At 43.2% G+C, this 13,652-nt stretch overlaps 1 protein-coding gene and 1 non-coding gene across 2 annotated transcripts; both read right to left on the bottom strand.

Annotated features, from left to right (window-relative positions):
* Positions 1-2,482: 2,482 nt before the first annotated feature.
* On the bottom strand, positions 2,483-13,649 carry LOC110489937 (thimet oligopeptidase). The gene is made up of 14 exons (XM_021562998.2): positions 13,518-13,649; positions 12,292-12,498; positions 10,927-11,075; positions 10,255-10,362; positions 9,917-10,019; positions 9,444-9,601; positions 8,989-9,124; positions 8,175-8,317; positions 5,161-5,384; positions 4,460-4,661; positions 3,927-4,113; positions 3,625-3,753; positions 3,338-3,474; positions 2,483-3,079 (listed from the first exon to the last, which is right to left on the bottom strand). Exons 1-14 carry the CDS (start codon positions 13,528-13,530, stop codon positions 2,918-2,920), a joined length of 2,058 nt encoding a protein of 685 aa, XP_021418673.1. The 5' UTR covers positions 13,531-13,649; the 3' UTR covers positions 2,483-2,917.
* Positions 9,747-9,872, bottom strand: LOC118966758. Its single transcript, XR_005053642.1, has one exon. It is a non-coding gene; the product is annotated as a small nucleolar RNA SNORA16B/SNORA16A family (small nucleolar RNA).
* Positions 13,650-13,652: the final 3 nt, after the last annotated feature.

Genomic DNA, 13,652 nt, shown 5'->3' with positions numbered 1-13,652 from the left:
TAATGAAACAATAATGTATGTTGATGCTAATATGTACAATAATCCATTATGTTTCTATATGATAACAATAGCATAATATATTTAATATATTATATATTATATATATATATATATATATATATTATTATATATATTTAATATGCCATATACTTTTTTTAACAGTTTCACTAATTAATTTTAATTAACTTAATCATTATGACACACCCCTCACTATTGTCATTGGTTACACAAATTGCACTGTTTGTCTACATAACCTGGCACACAATGCAAATAGTCTGGGTAGCCATTTGATTAACTGTTGTTAATGGCTTGGGGGTAAAAGCTGTTGAGAAACCTTTCGGTCCTATGCTTGGCGCTCCGGTACCGCTTGCCATGCGGTAGTAGAGAGAACAGTTTATGACTGGGGTGGGTGTGGTCTTTGACAGTTTTTAGGGCCTTCCTCTGACACTGCCTGGTGTAGAGGTCCTGGATGGCAGGCAGCTTAGCCCCAGTGATGTACTGGGCTGTACGCATTACCCTCTATAGTGCCTTGCGGTCAGAGGCCGAGCAGTTGCCATACCAGGCAGTGATGCAACCAGTCAGGATGCTCTCGATGTTGTAGCTGTAGAACCTTTTGAGGATCTGAGGACCCATGCCAAATCTTTTTCATTTCCTGAGGGGGAATCGGTTGTCATTTTTTGAAATTATTATTAAAAATAAATGTTAACCTTTATTTAACTAGGCAAGTCAGTTTAAGAACAAATTCTTATTTTCAATGACAGCCTAGGAACAGTGGGTTAACTGCCTGTTCAGGGGCAGAACGACAGATTTGTACTTTGTCAGCTCGGGGATTTGAACTTGCAACCTTCCGTTTACTAGTCCAACGCTCTAACCACTAGGCTACCCTGCAGGTTGCCATTGTGTTCTTAGACACAGGGACTATGGTGGTCTGCTTGAAACATGTTGGTATTACATACTTAATCAGGGACATGTTGAAAATGTCAGTGAAGACACCTGCCAGGTGGTCAGCACATGCCCCGAGCACACATCCTGGTAATCCGTCTGGCCCCGCAGCCTTGTGAATGTTGACCTGTTAAAAGGTCTTACTCACGTCGACTACAGAGAATGTGATCACACAGTTGTCCGGAACAGCTGATGCTCTCATGCATGCCTCAGTGTTGCTTGCCTCGAAGCGAGCATAGAAGTGATTTAGCTCGTCTGGTAGGCTCGTGTCACCGGGCAGCTCGCGGCTGTGCTTCCCTTTGTAGTCTGTAATAGTTTGCAAGCCCTGCCACATAATACGAGCGTCGGGGGGGTGTAGTACGATTCAGCTGGAGGTGGAATTGCAGCTGAGGCTCACCTTTATTGACATGGGGGACAAGGGACATTTTTATATGTACTATCATTGTTTCTAGCTTTCGCCAATTCCTTTTAGGAGCTGATGGGCTTGATGCCACTAGTCAAATCAATTATCAGAGATCTCAGAAACTGAGCTTTCCTTTTACCATGTGATAGGGATGAACATTTTCCTGAAAATCTACCAAGTTTCTATACCGATTATATTAAGATTATAATTATAAAGTAACAGTTGTGTTCTTAGGACAGTGTGTTGTAACAGCTTTATGGTAGCGATTGTAACAGTTGTGTTCTTAGGACAGTGTGTTGTAACAGCTTTATGGTAGCAATTGTAACAGTTGTGGTCTTAGGAGTGTGTTGTAGCAGCTTTATGGTAGCGAGTGTAACAGTTGTGTTCTTAGGAGTGTGTTGTAGCAGCTTTATGGTAGCGAGTGTAACAGTTGTGTTCTTAGGACAGTGTGTTGTAACAGCTTTATGGTAGCGAATGTAACAGTTGTGTTCTTAGGACAGTGTGTTGTAGCAGCTTTATGGTAGCGAATGTAACAGTTGTGTTCTTAGGACAGTGTGTTGTAACAGCTTTATGGTAGCGAATGTAACAGTTGTGTTCTTAGGACAGTGTGTTGTAGCAGCTTTATGGTAGCGAGTGTAACAGTTGTGTTCTTAGGACAGTGTGTTGTAGCAGCTTTATGGTAGCGAATGTAACAGTTGTGTTCTTAGGACAGTGTGTTGTAGCAGCTTTATGGTAGCGAGTGTAACAGTTGTGTTCTTAGGACAGTGTGTTGTAGCAGCTTTATGGTAGCGAATGTAACAGTTGTGTTCTTAGGACAGTGTGTTGTAGCAGCTTTATGGTAGCGAATGTAACAGTTGTGTTCTTAGGACAGTGTGTTGTAGCAGCTTTATGGTAGCGAATGTAACAGTTGTGTTCTTAGGACAGTGTGTTGTAGCAGCTTTATGGTAGCGAGTGTACTTCAAGTGAAAGTCTAGAGCCTCCTTTTACCAGACAGGATACTGAATCTGTCAGAGATACTGACCAGAATGAGTTTGAGGTCCCATGCTCAAGGTACAGTACATATTGCAGCTCTGCAGAAACTGGAGAGCTACTTCTTCTGAGAAAACTGACAGAAGTCAACAAATGCCGACAAAAGGGTCAAGTCAATTCTTAGTGTATTTTGCTCTTCCTTACTTGAATACAATTGCAGTTTAAAATATACTTCCAAACTCAAAACACAGCACAAAAGGGGGGAAACTGGGTGATGTTGCATGCAGAGCAATCTTTCCCAACCCTGGTCAGTACACATTTTTAATGTAACCCTGGACAAGCACATCTGATTCAACTCATTGAGGCCTTGATGATTAGTTGACAAGTTGAACGAGGTGTGCTTAATAAAACTGTGTACTGTTGGGGTACTGGAGGACCAGGGTTGGGGAACACGGCTGTAGAGCAGCAGAAACGGGAAATTCTTCTCTTTATCAATTCTTGTCTTCGTCTGGGTTTTTTGTTGTTGAAAATGTAGGTCCCTTGTGCCTGTGTCCTAAGTGTATGATTGGTTGGGGATGTTTACACTGAGCTGGCTGTGATTGGTCAACAGGCACATGGAGTGTCCGCCTCCAGCTCAACCGTTAGTCCTTTGCTCAGAAGGAAAGCTTCCTGCTTTGGCTCCCGCCCTAGGAAGTTCTTCAGCATCAGTTCAGCATCCTCAGAGCCTCCGGGCTTCAGGATAAAGTTTCTGTAGTCAAGCCCCACCTGGGAGAGATGGAAAAAGATCTCGGCATTAAACAGGAGGCCATTTTAGTCAAAAAACAATTACATTTCTGTGATGGTGAAATCTTTGGAGCTCAAAAACCAAAGTCAGATGACATGACTCCAGTCCTGGAGGGCTGCAGGCAGTCACTGCTCACTAGCATCAATAACCAATGACCCCTGATATAAATGACTAGATAATAGCTGAAGATGGTCAAGTATAAAAACAGCATTGTAAATAACTAGCTCAGCTGTGCCAACCTTTGGGTTCATGATGCCCTCCTGCTTGAAGCGGGCGTAGAACATGTCCATGGAGTAGACCTCGCTCCAGAGGTAACCGTAGTACTGGGCGTCATAACCACCTGCCAGGTGGCCAAACGTGGCAGGCATGTTGGTTCCTATGGGCACAATGGCAAAGAGAAAGGATTGTTTAAAAGCAGTGACAATGACCATAGGAGTTGGCAAGATGGCACAAACATATCTGGGACCAGGCTACCAAACTACAGCTGTGATGGTGGTCTGGCTCATTAGTTGAGGTTGTCTCTGACCTGAGGATGCGGGCACACCCAAGATCTCCTGGCACAGCCGAGCATACTCCTCAGCTGGGTCCAGGCCATTCTTGGTGTGGAGTGCCTGGTCCACCTTGGCCAGGACAATCTGACGCAGGTTAAACAGACCTGCATGAGAGGGAGAGAGTTAACACAACACACTGATGATACCTGTAAACCAGGTAGTTCATCAGGAGTCTGGTTGGTGACCACAGCCCAATAACCCAACCTCCAGCACTGGTGTACAACGTGTTAAGAGGTGTTCTATTAAGGAACCAGGAAATGTATTTGTGGTGACCCACCCGTGTTGGCCAGCCGGGACTTCATGAGTTTATCCAGCAGGTCGTCGGGGATAGGGGCGCCCGTCTTGTAGTGTTTGGACATGCGCTGCAGGGGCTCTTTCTCCCACACCCAGTTCTCCAGCATCTGGGAGGGCGCCTCCACAAAGTCCCGCTCCACGTGAGTCCCGCTGAACATGGCAAAGTCCGCCTGGTAGCAGCAGAGACAGAAGAGAGATGGGTATCTGTTAATAAACTAATCCTGAGGTGTAGTAGGTTTTAGTAGTTCATATCAGTCTGAATAAAAAACATCATGCATGTATAATATGAAATCTATATTTTAGATTGAATGATCAGAGGACAATGCCTTCTCGGGCATTAAAGTGACATGTAAGAAGTCCTTGTTACAAAGTCTTTCAGGTGGACTTGACAGGAAATGAACAGCCAGAATGGGAAATATATTAACCATCACACTAAAATGCCTTTATTCAGACAAACATTAATTTCAGTGCACAGGAACAGAACAATGCTGTATACTAGTAATGACACACACACACCTGAGCGCAGAGCTGGTGCATGACATGGCCAAACTCGTGGAAGTAGGTCTCCACCTCGTCATGCTGCAGCAGGGACGGGGCATCGGCCGTGGGCTTGCTGAAGTTGGCCACCATGGCTGCCACCGCCATTTGGCGGGTCCCGTCCGACAGCAGACAGCCGGGCTGCAGGCCGAAGCAGGCAGCGTGGCCGTACTTCCCCTCTCTGGGGGGGGGGGGGGGGGGGGAATTAAACACAATCACCATGACTGTTAAACATGACTGGCTAAATCTTCGTTTTTTTTTTTATTGTCTCCCTCATTATGTTGATGAGCAAAAGGTGAGCTCCTTCTCTAATTTAATTGCAGTTTAACTTAATTTACAAAATGAAACCGTAACTCTGCAGAGCAATGAAATACAGATTTCTTCCCTTCAAAACAAATGATAATAATGATAAAATCCTTATAAAAGATTGATATATCAAAACAACCATACAAAACACATTGCTTTGCTTTTCATGTATTGATGTGAATATTGATGTGCATGTTGATGTGTATGTATATTGATGTGTATAGTGTTTGATGTGTGTACAGGGGGCACATGTTAAAGAGACCTTGGTCTCAGCATGAATCCCTGTTAAAATAAAGGCTAAATAAAATAAAATAGTAAACCAAAGGCGGCCATCTTAAATCCTTTTCAATCTCCTCTGCTTTCCTCCGACTCACCTTGGGAAGAGGTCCAGGTAGAACTGGCCCACCACCGTGCCCGAGGTGCGGTCCTTGACGCAGTAGAGGGTGACGTCGTCGTGCCAAACTGGGGCGCCCTCCACCAGATCAAAGGTGAGGTTGAGCAGCTCCTGGTAGATGTCCAACAGGCCCCGGGTCACCACCTCCATCGGGAAGTACTCTTTCAGCTGGTTCTGGTCCACCGCGTACTGGGTCTCCTCCACCTAAAGGGGGGCAGAGCAGAGGAAATAGATATAATTAAACACTTCAACTTTATTTATACCCCCAGGGGCAAATATAAACCACATAGCCGAAAGGGTCAGCTCCAGCGCCGCAGTAAAAAAATACAATGTTTAAACATAAATATACACACACACACTGGGGAGAACAAGTATTTGATACACTGCCGATTTTGCAGGTTTTCCTACTTACAAAGCATGTAGAGGTCTGTAATTTTTATCATAGGTACATTTCAACTGTGAGAGACGGAATCTAAAACAAAAATCCAGAAAATCACAAATTTAATTTATTTTACCTTTATTTTACTAGGCAAGTCAGTTAAGAACAAATTCTTATTTTCAATGACAGTCTAGGAACAGTGGGTTAACTGCCTGTTCAGGGGCAGAACGACAGATTTTGTACCTTGTCAGCTCGGGGATTTGAACTTGCAACCTTTCAGTTACTAGTCCAATGCTCTAACCACTAGGCTACCCCTAATTTGCATTTTATTGCATGACATAAGTATTTGATACAACAGAAAAGCAGAAATTAATATTTGGTACAGGAACTTTTGCTTGCAATTACAGAGATCATACGTTTCCTGTAGTTCTTGACCAGATTTGCACTCACTGCAGCAGGGATTTTGGCCCACTCCTCCATATAGACCTTCTCCAGATCCTTCAGGTTTCGGGGCTGTCGCTGGGCAATACGGACTTTCAGCTCCCTCCAAAGATTTTCTATTGGGTTCAGGTCTGGAGACTGGCTAGGCTGTATGATGGCAATTTGCATATACTCCAGAATGTTATGAAGAGTGATCAGATTAATTGCAAAGTCCCTCTTTAACATGCAAATGAACTGAATCCCCCAAAAACATGTCCACTGCATTTCAGCCCTGCCACAAAAGGACCAGCTGACATCATGTCAGTGATTATCTTGTTAACACAGGTGTGAGTGTTGACGAGGACAAGGCTGGAGATCACTCTGTCATGCTGATTGAGTTTGAATAACAGACTGGAAGCTTCAAAAGGAGGGTGGTGCTTGGAATCATTGTTCTTCCTCTGTCAACCATGGTTACCTGCAAGGAAACACGCGCTGTCATCATTGCTTTGCACAAAAAGGGCTTCACGGGCAAGGATATTGCTGCCAGTAAGATTGCACCTAAATCAACCAGTTATCGGATCATCAAGAACTTCAAGGAGAGCGGTTCAATTGTTCTGAAGAAGGCTTCAGGGCGCCCAAGAAAGTCCAGCAAGTGCCAAGACCGTCTCTTAAAGTTGATTCAGCTGCAGGATCGGGGCACCACCAGTACAGAGCTTGCTCAGGAATGGCAGTAGGCAGGTGTGAGTGCATCTGCACGCACAGTGAGGCAAATACTTTTGGAGGGTGGCCTGGTGTCAAGAAGGGCAGCAAAGAAGCCACTTCTCTCCAGGAAAACAATCAGGGACAGACTGATATTCTGCAAAAGGTACAGGGATTGGACTGCTGAGGACTGGGGTAAAGTAATTTTCTCTGAAGAATCCCCTTTCCGATTGTTTGGGGCATCCAGAAAAAAGCTTGTCCGGGGAAGACAAGGTGAGCACTACCATCAGTCCTGTGTCATGCCAACAGTAAAGCATCCTGAGACCATTCATGTGTGGAGTTGCTTCTCAGCCAAGGGAGTGGGCTCACTCACAATTTGCCTAAGAACACGACCATGAATAAAGAATGGTACCAACACATCCTCCGAGAGAAACTTCTCCCAACCATCCAGGAACAGTTTGGTGACGAACAATGCCTTTTCCAGCATGATGGAGCACCTTGCCATAAGGCAAAAGTGATAACTAAGTGGCTCGGAGAACCAAACAGCGATATTTTGGGTCCATGGCCAGGAAACTCCCCAGACCTTTATCCCATTGAGAACTTGTGGTCAATCCTCAAGAGGCGGGTGGACAAACAAAACCCCACAAATTCTGACAAACTCCAAGCATTGATCATGCAAGAATGGGCTGCCATCAGTCCGGATGTTGCCCAGAAGTTAATTGACAGCATGCCAGGGCGGATTGCAGAGGTCTTGAAAAAGAAGTGTCAACACTGCAAATATTGACTCTTTGCATCAACTTCATGTTATTGTCAATAAAAGCCTTTGACACTTATGAAATGCTTGTAATTATACTCCAGTATTCCATAGTATCTGACAAAAATATCTAAAGACACTGAAGCAGCAAACTTTGTGGAAATTAATATTTGTGTCATTCTCAAAACTTTTGGCCACGACTGTATTTTGATTTGTTTAACACTTGTTGGGTTATTACATGATTCCAAATGTTTTATTCAATCGTTTTGATGTCTTTACTATTATTCTACAATGTTGAAAACGGTAAAAAGTAAAAATAAATAAAGAAAAAACCTTGAATGAGTAGGTATATCCAAACCTTTGACTGGTACTGTGTGTGTATATATGGTGTAGCAACTATTTAATAGTTTCAAGCTTTATTAGTCATATGTAGGGGATACACATGGTTCCTTCTCGACAATGCAACAATAATAAATAATAAAAAATAAGAATAGGAACATGAAGTAGTGGCTCAGTAGAATATAATAACCATTTTAGCATGAGTATAATACAGGAAGGCACAATTTATAGTCCAATATTTACACGGGGGATTGGGGGGAAATACAACAGAACAATAATCTTTGCATCCTGCAACTCTGATATCATCCCACACCGATGTATTGATGTGTTAAATAAATCGCTGTTGGGTCACTGAGCATAACAGAGTTGTAGACATTTGTATTTTTTCCCTCCTCTGCCCTACCTGGGTCATGAAGTAGCGCGTGTCCCAGGCTTGCAGCTCGCCATTGAAAGGCAGGCTCCTCTTCTGGCACTCCTTCTCCTTCAGCGCGAGGATGACCTTGCGCTCCTCCTCCCCCAGGGGCTTCAGCTTACGGGCCAGCTCCTCTGGAAAATAGAAACATTACCTTATTGTCAAAGGTACACAAAGGATATGTGTATACTCCGAAAGACCGACAGACGTTGGAGCAAAGCGGTAGTAACTAGTGTGTGTGTGTGTGTATTGTTTTTTGCAATGTGAAACATTTTGTGTTGTAGCAGTTGTGTTTGTTAATGCATAGTTGAGTGTGAGCAGTGCCCTCAACAAATACAATATGACATGAAAACTTTGACTAAAATGGAACAGGGTGGTTACGGCCTCTGGGGTCAGGGGAGTATAGGGAAGCAGCTGCAGCACACACACGTCTACATTTTTTATTGTCACATACACAGGATAGGTGCAGTGAAATGTGTTGTTTTACAGGGTCAGACAGAGCATTACAGTGCCACTGGAGCAACTTAGGGTTAATTATTACATATTTTTCACATTGTCGGCACAGATATTCAAATCTGTGACCTTTCGGTTAGTGGCGCAATACTTTAACCGGTAGGGTACCCGCCTTCCCAATACTTTGTTTCTGATAGAACTGACAGCAGCCTCTGCAGCTAACAATAGTAAACCACAAACAACTAGCCAAATTGTACACTGGTCAGTTGAAAATGGAATCGCGGACCATAACAACCTTTCAATGAGTTGTACGAACTGAACTCCTTTCTCAACCCCTCTCATCTCGACCCACCTAGGAAGCCAGCCACCTTCTTGCCAGACTTGGCCATGTTCATCTCCAGGACAAAGTCAGTGTGGGTGGTGAAGCCCAGCAGGGAGCTCTTCTGAGCCCTCAGCTGCACCAGCTCTTTCAGGATGGCAGAGTTTTCCTACACCAGGAGAAAATTACAGAGGTTGGAATCTGAAATGAATTCGAGGGGACCATTTTTCGGGTTATACTTGGTGCTCAGAGAAAATAAAAAATGTGGAGCTGAAACGCTGTCTATCATACTTTTTGGCTGAAATAAACTTAATGGTACATTTCCATGCAGCAGTTTGACTTTATTTGAGAGGGCTCAGCAATTTTCTTGCTTCGAATACTTTCTCTGGCCATTGCCGTGTTTAAAAAAAAATATTACAGTAGGGTACAAAATTCTCTTCCAATACCGGATAGTATCTCTGTCTCACAGAGAACAGACAACGGCTCACCTCTTTGCAGCGAGAGTTGAAGGCCTCCTCCAGCTTCCTACGGGTCTCAGGGATGAAGCACTTCTTCATGGTGGGGAAGTAGTGAGGGTACTTGAGGGTGATCTTCAGCTTGTCCCCGTCCTTCTCCAGCGAGCTCAGGAAGTCCTCGGGGAGACCGCCTAAAGTGCATCGTCATACATGTCAAGTCATATTTCTGGATTTGCTTTCAATGATACAGCGCTTGTTGCTTCTTTTTTAAGCAATTCAATTGGAAACCTGAAAACTGGACTAGAAACAGAGATCATTTTCCTGAGTACAATTTACAGGTATCTTTCCCCTGAATCAGTTATTGCCGAACTGCACTGCCACCGTCGGTGAAAGTTATGTTTTTGGCATTCTTTTGACCGTGACTTCTACAAAAGAACAGGGACCGCTTTGATAGGTGTCTGACCAAAGATCAAAAATCACACCAAATCTATATCCTGTGAACTCACCCAGCTCCTCTCTGGTGAAAACCAGACTGGTGGTGTCCTCGTTCAGGTGTTTGTTGAAGTCAATGCACAGGTTGCTAAGCTTCTTCTTAATCCTTTTGACTTCCTGTTTTGAGATCGAAGTAAGACAATGGGTTGACAATGACCCTAATGATCAGAGGTAGAGCTGGGTTCAAATACTATTAGAAATAATTTCAGATACTCTAGCTGTGCTTGTCTGAAGCACTACAGGCAGGCTAAAGCAATCGCTCATTATTGGAAAGATGGCAAATAGTATTTGAACCCAGGCCTGATCAGAGTATGAGCTTTGGAATTGAAAACCTTTCAGTAAAGTCCCTTACATCCTGTGTCTCTTTGGTCAGGTGGAGGCCATTCCTTTGGCCCAGCTTGATCAGCCTCTCCATGTACCTCTTGGATTCATCAGTGAGCGTGTCAGCGTCAAGCTTCCCCTGTGAGAGGACAAAAAGCAGAACTCAGCTGATGAGCATGATTCTGCACCCAGCTTTGCATAGCCATAGGATAATTCTAAAGACAACATAATGAGGCAATAACATGTGAAAACATACAGGCCTCACTTACTGAGATCCTATCGGTACATCGCAACAGGCCAAAGGGCGTTTTCCCCTTCTTTATTAGTCCTGATCCCTCAACAAAGTATTTATCAGCTGTACTGATCTGATGAAGTGGGCAGATGAAAGCACATCTACTGAGTGTGTTTTCAGATCAGTTTTCATCAGTCAGACTGCAGATGAAGAATAAATAAAGAATAAATAAAATGTTTTTCTTCCACTTAATAGGTTGTACCTCACAGATAACTACTTTATTGAGGAAAAATGTACTCACTACGACTGATATGTGGTTGTCTCACATATCTTAAGAAGAATGCACTAACTGTAAGTCGCTCTGGATAAGAGTGTCTGCTAAATTACTAAATGTCAATATAAAGAGATGAGGACAGGAAGCCACTTCAGACTATTGAGATGGACCTCCTTTATTGACCTCTTCCTCCTCACCTCCAGTGCCACGATCCTCTGGTAGACGTCCTCCCTCATGCTCATCTCCACGTCAAACTCGGACAGCTTCTTGTCAGCGTCGGTGCTGGCCGTGCGTACGTCCTTGGAGGAGGACACGTGCTGAGGGAAGTCCAGCATATTGCGCTCAACTGGAATAACATGTCAAAATGCAAGAGTGAGTAGGTATTATGAGTGTCATTTTCTTTGCAAGTGATTTGTATTATTATTTAAAACAGGGAATCGCCCTGAGACCAAGGCGTCTTTATTATTTAAACATGGAGTCCTGCACACAACTATACAAATTCACAATTCCAATGCAATAAAAACATGCAACATTTAAAAGCAATTTAAAAAAAGTAACTTACAAAATAAGATCATGAAAAAAACATTCCTCACTAATAAAGTAATCAACTGTATCATGACGATGATTATATTTGGGGCTTTTTCAGTGCTCAAAGTGCTTTCGTAACTGAAAGAGGGGGACTCACCTCATCCTTTACCAATGTGTAGCACCCACCTGTAGTTTATAAATCCAGTCTAATGTGACAATTTTCAGCTTGAAACATAAGCTCAGGTTTTGGGAAATGTGCATTGTGATGAAACAGTTAATAAAGGGCCTAAAATGATGAGAGGTGGGATAGTGATAATAAAAACATGCTCTTTTGTACATTTTGTATGAGATATTTTGCTGCACCGGGTTTATAAAAGACTACAACTGCATGATGTAACATGTACAGCCCAGTGTCCACTGCCTGTGCCCTGGTTTCAAAACAATGCCAAAAACACTATTGTGGTGAGCATAGGCTGGTCAGCTATTCTTTATGTAAAAAGTGCTGATTTGTCTATAACATTGCATACCTCTTTCCTGCCAACTCAGACATTTCCCCATCGCTTACAATGGCAGTGGAGTAGATGCTAGGTGTGGTTGCTATGAACTGCTGGACTGAACTGATTATATATCTTTAGTTTTGTTTTTGTGAAACCTGCCCATCAGCTACCAACAAAGTGCATGGACTTGTTCTTTGCCCTCTTCACACAAGTATATTGGTTCTACTGAACAAATGCACCAATTATGTATCAACCTATTTATTTTATTTAACTAGGCAAGTCAGTTAAGAACAAATTCTTAATTACAATGACGTCTTACCGGGGAACAGTGGGTTAACTGCCTAGTTCAGGAGCAGTTACTGGCCCAACGCTCTAACCACTAGGCTACCTGCCGCCCCAAACCTATAGGTTCCTACATAGAGGAAATTATATTTTCACCGCACTGCTGTAACCTTAATTCAGTAATTTCAATTCACTGTCACAATAGAGGAAAGGGGTTAAAGAAAGGTGTCTTTTTGGAGTACGAGTCTCACCCACCTGTGTACTCCACCTCTACATCAGCGAGGGATTTCAGGGTGTTCTCATAGGAAACACTGGCCAGGTCCAGGGCCCCAACACAGTCATACACCTTTTTGGTCTTGTCAATAAGCTCATCTGAGAGCTGATGGATTTGCTCGGGGGTCAGGTCCCAGCGCAGGCGGTTGTCAGCACACACTCGCGCACCACTGCCAGACGCCACCTCTCCTGTGGGGTGAAATAAGGAATGGTCACGAGTTGGATGGTTCGTCTTGGAAAAGGCCTAACTGCTGAACTGTGAGGAAGTGTACAGGTTATAAGGAAATAGCTTTTTTCCCACTATGGCGGCATTCAACGGCATTTGCTATAAACTATGCCTAGTTTCAGCATCAGCACTGCTCACGTGGTCAGAAGATACTGTGGCTGATGTACAATCAACACTACTGTGACCGTCTTTACACCCCATAAAAATACTATCTAGCAACAGTTCAGTGCTGCCCTTAAAACACTAGCAACCAATTGGCAGTATGCAAATGACAACCCATGATAGTAATAATAGTGTTGACATTTCTACTATTTAATCTATGGAAACTATGTGGATGTGCATTGTAGTAGCTAATCCAGTGATACTTTGGGGTTCAACACTGATTATCTAACACAATTAGCTAACGCTAGCAAACTATCGTTTAATTAAATTAGGCGGTTGTCATCCTCCCTACTGAAATATATATCTAGCTAGCAAATGTAAGAGGACATTGTCAGTACAGCTTACTTTGTACAGCTTACTTTGTACAGCTTACTTTGTACAGCTTACTTTGTACTACACAAAGATTGTAACATTTGGAAGGTTCCGGTTCATTATCAAAACGCGCCAGTGGGATTCTTGCCAACTTGTAATCACGCCTGGATTTTGATCTAGTTGGCTAGGTAGCTAACTGAATGGGACGGATGCATGCTGTATTGTAACTAGCTAACTATCAATCGTGTTAGTGCGTGGCTAAACTGGTTATTTAGCTAGATGCGATGAACCTGCAGGGATGTGCTTGCTTGCTACAAACAACATTTTAATAGCATGCAATACATTTTCTGTTAACGTTAGCTAACTAACGTAAAGCGTTAGTATCCAGAAAGCGTTATCAAGTCCAGCACAGACTGACGATTGAATATGCAAAACGTTGATCTTATTCATTTGACAAAGACCTGTTATAAAATACCCAATGTAATATTAATGAATTTCGTAGACTCACCTGTCGGTGCCATATTTCAGAAATCTGAGAAGCAACGTTCGCGGTGAGTTTTACAGCCTGTGGTTGACGATGCCAATTCAGCGATTAGGGGTTTTGACCACTGATGTTTCCCTTAGTTACCACAGCCACAAAGTC

The sequence above is a fragment of the Oncorhynchus mykiss genome, chromosome 1 (genome assembly GCF_013265735.2).
Source record: "Oncorhynchus mykiss isolate Arlee chromosome 1, USDA_OmykA_1.1, whole genome shotgun sequence".
In the NCBI taxonomy this organism is placed as follows: Eukaryota; Metazoa; Chordata; class Actinopteri; order Salmoniformes; family Salmonidae; genus Oncorhynchus; species Oncorhynchus mykiss.
The sequence above is the reverse complement of the archived record's forward strand: the minus strand, read 5'-3'. Positions and strand labels throughout refer to the sequence as shown.

What these genes read in the sequence shown, in the direction of transcription:
- LOC110489937 (XM_021562998.2), bottom strand. An exon ending in TGACCAAAGAGACACAGGAT is followed by an intron (nt 10,020 to 10,254) that starts GTAAGGGACTTT and finishes ATCTCAAAACAG; the next exon opens with GAAGTCAAAAGGATTAAGAA. An exon ending in TCAACTCTCGCTGCAAAGAG is followed by an intron (nt 9,125 to 9,443) that starts GTGAGCCGTTGT and finishes CTCCTGGTGTAG; the next exon opens with GAAAACTCTGCCATCCTGAA.